Source organism: Sinocyclocheilus rhinocerous, unplaced genomic scaffold (assembly GCF_001515625.1).
Source record: "Sinocyclocheilus rhinocerous isolate Xijiao unplaced genomic scaffold, SAMN03320098_v1.1 scaffold1938, whole genome shotgun sequence".
Taxonomy (NCBI): domain Eukaryota; kingdom Metazoa; phylum Chordata; class Actinopteri; order Cypriniformes; family Cyprinidae; genus Sinocyclocheilus; species Sinocyclocheilus rhinocerous.
In genome coordinates, this window is record NW_015629065.1 from 979,784 (window position 1) to 988,432 (window position 8,649).

Sequence of the window (8,649 nt, forward strand, 5' to 3'; positions counted from 1 at the left end):
GGGGGGTCGTCTTATAATCAGGGTCGTCTTATATTCGGGCCAATACGGTAATTACATACCATAAAATAAACAATATAGCAAGATCTCTAACAAATGACACTTTATACCATTGTCACAATATAAACTGTCATACCACCCAACCCTAGATCCAACCCTACTAGTCACAGAATTAGAACTTGAAAGAGTTAAAACTTTCTTTACATTATGTGCTTGGATTTCTGAAGCAATTTACTCAAATGCCACAGTGTAAATGCGTTGTATAGTGAGAAGGTCTACCTGAAAAAAGGAGTTCTTTTACTCAAGTCATGTGAAACACTTTTAACACCAACAGTCTTAAGCCTCAATATGATGTTACCGGTCATGAGATCTGCACTTTGATCTCTCCTTGTCTTATTCGCTTTACCAACTTTGTTAAGATGCCAGACTAAACACTCTGATTTGGACAAAACAGCTTAAACGAACTGAGACACGACAAAATAAACTCAAGAAGATGTGTGTCTGTGAACCAGCGTCTGAGTGTGTGATAGAGTGAGCAATGCCTGTTGTGTAGTCCTGAGGGCATGTCTGGGTGAAAGTTAATGTGTGATTTTCAGAGAGAAAACAGAAAACATGTTTTCACCCGGTATATAGTTGCTCGGAGGCTCAATGCCCGCTGGGAATATGGTGTTCTCAGGGATGAAATCATCCAGTGGAGGGAAGTCTGTGGGGATGTCAGCATGCCGAGGAACCAGGACTGGAGGCAAAACTGAACACGCGCACACAAGAAAAAAAAAACTTAACTTAACTAATCAAATTAGTTTCATACACAAAACTGATTATGGAAGCAAACAGTCTTTGAATAACTAGAGGTAAAACACCAGTGGGGCTTACCTGGTGTCTCTACATGCTGGTAGTGGTAAGGGTTCACACACACCTCGTCCTTCTTCATATGGAAGGCAAACTCACACAAGTCTACAGCACGCAGCTCATGGTGGGACTGCAGGTCAGGCCAGCGCCATAGCCGGCAGTAGATCACATGGGGAAGGCCTTTTCTGTGAGATACTTGCAGACGGCCATCCAGAGACCTGCACAAACCGTTCAAGGAGACAATGAAACAACCGGTCCCATAAAAGTTACCACTTAACGCAAGAACCATTCTACCTTCTTTATCATAAAGCTATTGATGGATTGATTTGTAAAACAAATTCTGAAAATGAATGATTTTCATGATGATCAGTTTAGTCTGTTTTTCTACTTCTGCTGATGCTGAAAGAACAGTAAACATGGATCATGACTAGGAAAGTCCAATTCAAAAATGAATGATTATTATGAGCTGGTTCTTATTATTAATAATAAGCATCTTATTATTATTATTATTAGTCAAAAAGACTCATATTATCGGTTTGAATCAGTTTAATGAGTCATTTGCTCATTGAATCAGTAAACTTAAGCAGTTCTTCAGTGAACCCAAAGTCATAATTTAGAAATGTCCAATTCAAAACAAAAGCTAGTAAGCATTACTTTTTACATAGGGCTCATGAGATCTAAATCAGTGTAATTATTGATTTTGCATACTATAAAGTGCATTTAAAAGAACATATTCAAGAGATATTTATATTGAATATATACAGTATGTTTCCTAAGTATTACTAAAGTAGTAAATGAATCGTTAATGGCATTTTTAGTGAGACAAAATCTGAAACATTAATTCATTGGTTTTCTATTAACAAATGTTTCTAAAACATAATGTACCTTATTGCAATAATGTACAATGTTATTAACGTGAAAGCCCAATAAATCTTGCCCTGTGAGTCTTTTAATACATAGGCTTGCACTGGGTCAACCATTCATTTTTCGCAGAAGTCGGGATATTCAAATGGTGCAAAAGCCTCATTTAGTGGAAAGTGAATTAGGCCTTATTTTCAAACAGGGGGAGAGGTCACCGGCTGTGAGCAGAGAAAGCCACAGAAGAAAACATGAATCATCCTCATGGTATTGTGGTCTATGCATCATGACAGCCATTGCTAATGGATTTCAATGCATTAATGCATTTTCACCCTACATTGGGATTATCCTAATTCTTTAAAAATGCTCAGACTCAGGGGACTGACACAAGATGAACAGAGAAAGCAAGTGAGTGAATTTAGAGGAAATACCAGGCTTGAGTTCAGGAGGGGAAAGACGGCAAGGCAGAGCAGAGAGCAGACAGAGACGAGCGCCTGCACACTTTTCCTGTCTAATGTTTACCTATTCATTCAGCTATGCACCAGCAGTATGAATGCCAGCATTCTGCACTAGAAATATCCACTAGGAACAGATGACATCTGTAATCGCCAGACAGAACAAAAAACAAACCAAAACAGAAATTCATGTGCTGCCTATATCATCTTTTATGTAATATGTTTGGAAATAACACTTAAAAGTAGTGGTTGACTGAAATGGGTTTTATAATAGTGGATGCCTATTTCTAGAAGGGCTGGGCGATATGTCAAAAATATCTTATCGATAATCGCCTTTAAAAATATTGCGATATCCGATAATATCGTCTACCTAAGCCCCACCTCCACCACGCCCCGCCCCCGCCGAGACAACATTGCCGACATGCACCATAAACACACACCATGTTCACTTTGGTCTTAATTATTGCCACAAAGTTTGGTTTTACTTTTCTTAGTTTGTGCTTAACTAACAGAAAACATTAGCTTTGCTGTTATTTTGGTGTTGCTAATTATTTTCACTCTGTTCTTATCAAATTTGTGTTTGAAATGAATTTCGTTTTGTGAGGAGAACTGTTGAGGAAAAATAATAGAACCCAATTTTAAGTTCATCATGGTGAAGTTGGACATTCTGGCGGTGATTGTAAGAAAGATAAATGCATGTTGATGTCATATAATAATGTCTTGAATAAAATATGCTTATTTTCCAATGTTTCTCTTTCTTTTTGGCATTATCCAATTCAAAACAAAAGCTAGTAAGCATTACTTTTTACATAGGGCTCATGAGATCTAAATCAGTGTAATTATTGATTTTGCATACTATAAAGTGCATTTAAAAGAACATATTCAAGAGATATTTATATTGAATATATACAGTATGTTTCCTAAGTATTACTAAAGTAGTAAATGAATCGTTAATGGCATTTTTAGTGAGACAAAATCTGAAACATTAATTCATTGGTTTTCTATTAACAAATGTTTCTAAAACATAATGTACCTTATTGCAATAATGTACAATGTTATTAACGTGAAAGCCCAATAAATCTTGCCCTGTGAGTCTTTTAATACATAGGCTTGCACTGGGTCAACCATTCATTTTTCGCAGAAGTCGGGATATTCAAATGGTGCAAAAGCCTCATTTAGTGGAAAGTGAATTAGGCCTTATTTTCAAACAGGGGGAGAGGTCACCGGCTGTGAGCAGAGAAAGCCACAGAAGAAAACATGAATCATCCTCATGGTATTGTGGTCTATGCATCATGACAGCCATTGCTAATGGATTTCAATGCATTAATGCATTTTCACCCTACATTGGGATTATCCTAATTCTTTAAAAATGCTCAGACTCAGGGGACTGACACAAGATGAACAGAGAAAGCAAGTGAGTGAATTTAGAGGAAATACCAGGCTTGAGTTCAGGAGGGGAAAGACGGCAAGGCAGAGCAGAGAGCAGACAGAGACGAGCGCCTGCACACTTTTCCTGTCTAATGTTTACCTATTCATTCAGCTATGCACCAGCAGTATGAATGCCAGCATTCTGCACTAGAAATATCCACTAGGAACAGATGACATCTGTAATCGCCAGACAGAACAAAAAACAAAACAAAACAGAAATTCATGTGCTGCCTATATCATCTTTTATGTAATATGTTTGGAAATAACACTTAAAAGTAGTGGTTGACTGAAATGGGTTTTATAATAGTGGATGCCTATTTCTAGAAGGAAGCCAAGAGCAGCCGTCTTTCTATCCCACCCCCTCCTATACACACACTGCCTTGCTAAAATCAACACTGGAGTAACAACATGACCGAAACCAGAAATCAACAAAACAAATAAAAAATAAAATAAAAAGGGTGCCGGAGAGAGCTGAGGAGGGAAGACGTGTGCGTGTGGCTCACCAATAACCTCAGCTTTCCTCTTTAAGCAGCAGTGTTTGTTGTCTACTCTCCCACATATCTCACACAATCCGCATCTGTGGAGTCACACTAAATCCATTAGTCATCATCATGGCCCCTAAAAGGCCCCTGACCTCAATTCTAACCAGTTTTGCAACTGAATTTTTTAAATGTTGTACTTTTTTTTACATTGACTAATACATTTAGGGAAATTGTTCCATAACTGTCACCGTGCTAAATTACATTAAGAGACAGATCAGAAATTACACTAATAATTTCACAAATTTCACACACAGACGATAGCCCTTTATTAAAAGACATTTTCAGCAGTTAGCATGAATGTCTCACTTTGGTTAGAAGTTTTCAGAATATCTGCTCTGTTTGAATAAGCGAGTGGAGTAGGAAGTAGCATAACCTCAGAAACTCAGAGCCTGTGAGCAGGTGATGATTTCCTGCTCTTGCTCTGTTGCACACATGTGCAGTCTTCCCCTTGCCACCCAGATAGCCACTAATGCAGAGAAGATTTCATCAAGAAGAACAGAGAACAAAACAGTGTAGGTTACATCAGGACCTCACAGACCGTATGACACAGCTGAGTATATTCAAACCCGCCTAACGCCAACCTTTTACACTCAACCGCAATCCAGGGAACAACCCACACCCTCCTCCAGACCTTGCACTGCATTCTTGATCTTTGAATAACCATGCCACATAGTGTGTTGAATAAACACACTCTCAGCTGTGTTTAAAGTACTGAGAATGTCTGCCTGAGTGCAAGTGTGTGAACAATGTTTTGTGAGGATTGGCTTACAATATACAGATTTTGTCATAAAAAGGGTTGCTTGACAGCATTGAAGACAAGAGATGCAGCAAAGAAGCATAAACATTAATTTCCTGTGTGGAAGCTTCTTTAAAAGGGGCAGGATGTATGTGGTCAAACTGTAGAATACCAAAATTCAACAACACAAGTGCTTATATCAGGCACAGTATGATCCTGTCACACATCATTATGGATTATGGACTAGCATTTTAGCCAGTAGCGGCGATGGTTTAAAGTTAAAATTAGTGGTCGACCGATATATCGCCAAGGCCGCATCGGCCAAACAGAAAAACTTATCGGCCGATGACGATATTTGAAAAATGCCAAATATCGGCCGACAAGTTTTTCTGTTTGGCCGATGCGTTCGTAGCGGGACTTTTATTTTGACGGCGCTGAGAACGGCAGCGCCTAAACACACAGTGCTCACATTCTCCCTCTTGTTCACTGTCGTCGTTAACAGTTCTGTCTACGGATAGAAGTCTGTCTAATAATCAGATAGAACTGTTAAACAAAGCAACTAAAATGTATGCAAAAAAGTATGGTCAAAAAAACAATTTCGGTCGACCACTAGTTAAAATGCCTTAATGATGCAATTTTTTCTTACAAACACAGAGCTGGTCACTTCACAAGATGTTAACTGATGGACTGGAATCATGTGGATTATTGTGATGTTTTTATCAGCTGTTTGAACTCTCATTCTAACAGCACCCATTCACTGCAGAGGATCCATTGATGAGCAAGGGATGTAATGCCGAAATGTCTTCAAATCTGATGAAGAAACAAACTCATCTACATCTTGGATGGCCTGAGGGTGAGTACATCTTTAGTAAATTTTCATTTTTGGGTCAACTATTTTTTTAACTTTAGGCAAAAAATGCCTAATGGAGAACAAGCAAATAAGAAGGGATTCCAATGGAATACTAGTGGTAAGCAAGCACAGTGAAACGATTATGAAATTTCAACTGACCTGCCATAATCTCTGATCTATAAATATGGAAAACAGCTGGAAGACGAGATAAGATACGAACTTATACATTTTTCGCAGACTAAATTCTCCACTCAAAACTACACAGATGGTAATATGCACTTACGTGCTCAAGTACGTAACCCCATGCTCAAATGCCACTTGCTGATATCACAGCTATTTCACGAGTTCACACTTACATATAATTAGATGAAGTATAGTAATGCGTATTTGGCGTGCTGTCCGGGGAAGGGCTCCGAGCTCGGGAATGGCCCGAACCCAGAGTACTCCCCCCGTATAAGTGTAGTTAGAATTTGAAGTGAGGAGATGGGGCGGTGGAGGGATGCTGATAAACCGTCGATGGATAAAGGTAAGTCTGCTGTATTTATACCTCTTGGTGTTGATTAACTTGAGTGCGCTCCTCTTGTGTTAATTAGGCTAAGTATCTGACGTGCTCCTCCCAAACTTTGTTAATAAAACATAATTTCACGAGTTCACGCTTACATATAATTAGATGAAGTATAGTAATGCGTATTTGGCGTGCTGTCCGGGGAAGGGCTCCGAGCTCGGGAATGGCCCGAACCAGAGTACTCCCCAACAAGCAAATGAGAGAAGGATGGCCGCCAGAATAAGTTCTTTGCGTGAACATTTGGGCGGCGTTGTGCAAATCTTCCCACATCGTGACGTAGGTATGTGGGGGCGTGTTAGAACGAGCCGTTTTAGGTAGGCGTGGTTAACTCTTAACTTTTATAAAGAATATCTCTTTGGTTTTGAGACTTTAGTGTTTGCAACTTTACAGATCTTCTTTATGCACCAAGAGCTTGTAACACTCCAAAGAGAAAGGAAAAATTGAAATCGCATCATATGACCCCTTTAACTTCTACTGTTAATAAGATTTTAGTAGGCTACTATTAGATGGATAGCCTAAATGTCCTAATTCAGATGGGCTACCTGTTTTTTTTTTTTTAATGGTAAAAAAATTAAAAAGTGACACCACTTCACAAAAAAAAATTCAAGTGTACAGTTGTAGTTTCATTTTATTGCATCTTGAAATAAATATTTCTGAGTTCTGTATACCTCTGTGTTGTGTTTGTTTATTTTTATTTTTATTTTTTTTTTTTTGTTAGGAAGATAACTGAGCCTTTAATCTCCTTTGTAATAGATGTGCTTATAAATCAAGAGCAAGGCATTTATAGCTGTATTTATAAACTGCTTACTAATGACTATTAATGTTGGGACAAGGCTTTATAAAGGATGAACTGACTATTTAGTGCAGTTATTATAAAGTGTTACCCTCTGCTTTGTTTAACTTGCGTGAAGGCTGGACGTCGGAGTTGGTCAGCGCTTGCCTCAGACTCAACACAGTCCACTTCCCTATGGGCGGAATCGTTGGCCTGGCCGAACGATAGGAGGACGTCGGGGAGTCGGCTGGGGTTCTTGCCGGAGGTGGCGAGGGTAGGCCTCGGCGTCTTGGGAGGCGAGTGGCTGCTCGAGCCGTACGGCGCCCACGAGATGGGGCTTGGTTGCGGTGCCACGCGGGGAAGGAGTGGTCCTGGGGCCGGCTAGTTGCGGCGATGGGACTGGAGGAGAGTCGGAGTCGTCGTCAGATGGGGAGATTTGTTTTTGCGACATAGTAGCAGACGGGCGAACCAAAATGCTGATAAACCGTCGATGGATAGAGGTAAGTCTGCTGTATTTATACCTCTTGGTGTTGATAGCAGCGTTAGCTTCACAGAGTTCTTGGTTGTATATGAATGTCTCAAAAAAACGAGTGAGCTGTCTACCTAGACACCTTGTTTGTGAACCAAATTTGCTTTCAGAACGCGCATATGATGCCCAAAATGCCATCTAGGTAGGCAGCTCATTATGTTTTGAGAGCCTACAAAATATGTACCTCGGTATAGTGATGCATTTGGTGTTGATATTCTGGGTGGTGATGGCCTTCTCCAACTCCTCCAGCTGTCCTGTCTTCTTCAACTTCTTCACCAGACTCTTCACTGCCTTTTCACACCATTTCTCCTCCTGTCCGTTCTGCTCGCCCTTCTTCCAGCCCAACAGTCTCTTCACAATCGGAGGCGTGAAAGGTAATATAGACATCTTTAGTAAATCAACAACAGCTCCAAATATATTCCTTATCAGTGAACTACAAAGTCTTATGCGTTTAAAGACGTAGCGTCGATGGACCTGTGAAATGGCCAGATCAAAACGAATAGAAAGTTTATGCCCATAGAGTCAGATTGGCGGATGCTGTTCAGCCCCTCAAGTCTGTGGAAAGTGAACCGCACACAGATGAACTCCAGCGAGACCCAGTGCTGTCTGGACCCGCCCCTCCTCCTCCTCCCTACTCCTACTCCTTAGTTTAGACTTTAGATATTTTAGAAATAAAAACATTCATATCCAATGTGTTTCTAACATTCATTTATTCATTCATTGGGCAAAATAAAGATATAGGCCTAATACTTTTTAGTGTCAGTTTTAAAATTAATAATAATAAAAAAAAAGGCTACACATCAACACATCCTATAGGCTATGTGCAACACATTATTTATTTAGAAAAATACGATAAGATACATTTTTGTGTCAATTAAAAAATATATTCTATTCTATTCTATTCCACTCTATTCTATTATTATATTATATTACTACTGTCAGTTTTAACATAATATTATGATTACATGCACATTGTATAATTTAATCTTTTAAAGATTTAGAGATTTTAGAAATAAAAACATTCATATCCAGTGTGTTCCTAACATTCATTCATTCATTAGGCAAAAT

The 8,649-nt window shown here is 39.2% G+C and overlaps 1 protein-coding gene across 2 annotated transcripts in view; it reads right to left on the minus strand.

Moving 5' to 3' along the window:
- LOC107738715 (mothers against decapentaplegic homolog 3-like) overlaps positions 1-8,041 on the minus strand; it is a 15,222-nt gene extending 7,181 nt beyond the window's left edge. For both annotated transcript variants that reach the window (XM_016550534.1, XM_016550533.1), the window contains exons 1-3: positions 7,766-8,041; positions 871-1,064; positions 620-745 (exon numbers count right to left, since the gene is read on the minus strand). In XM_016550534.1, coding sequence (XP_016406020.1) covers positions 620-745; positions 871-1,064; positions 7,766-7,968 — 523 coding nt within the window. In that variant the 5' untranslated portion in view covers positions 7,969-8,041. The remainder of the gene's footprint in view (positions 1-619; positions 746-870; positions 1,065-7,765) is intronic.
- Between the last annotated feature and the right edge of the window lie 608 nt (positions 8,042-8,649).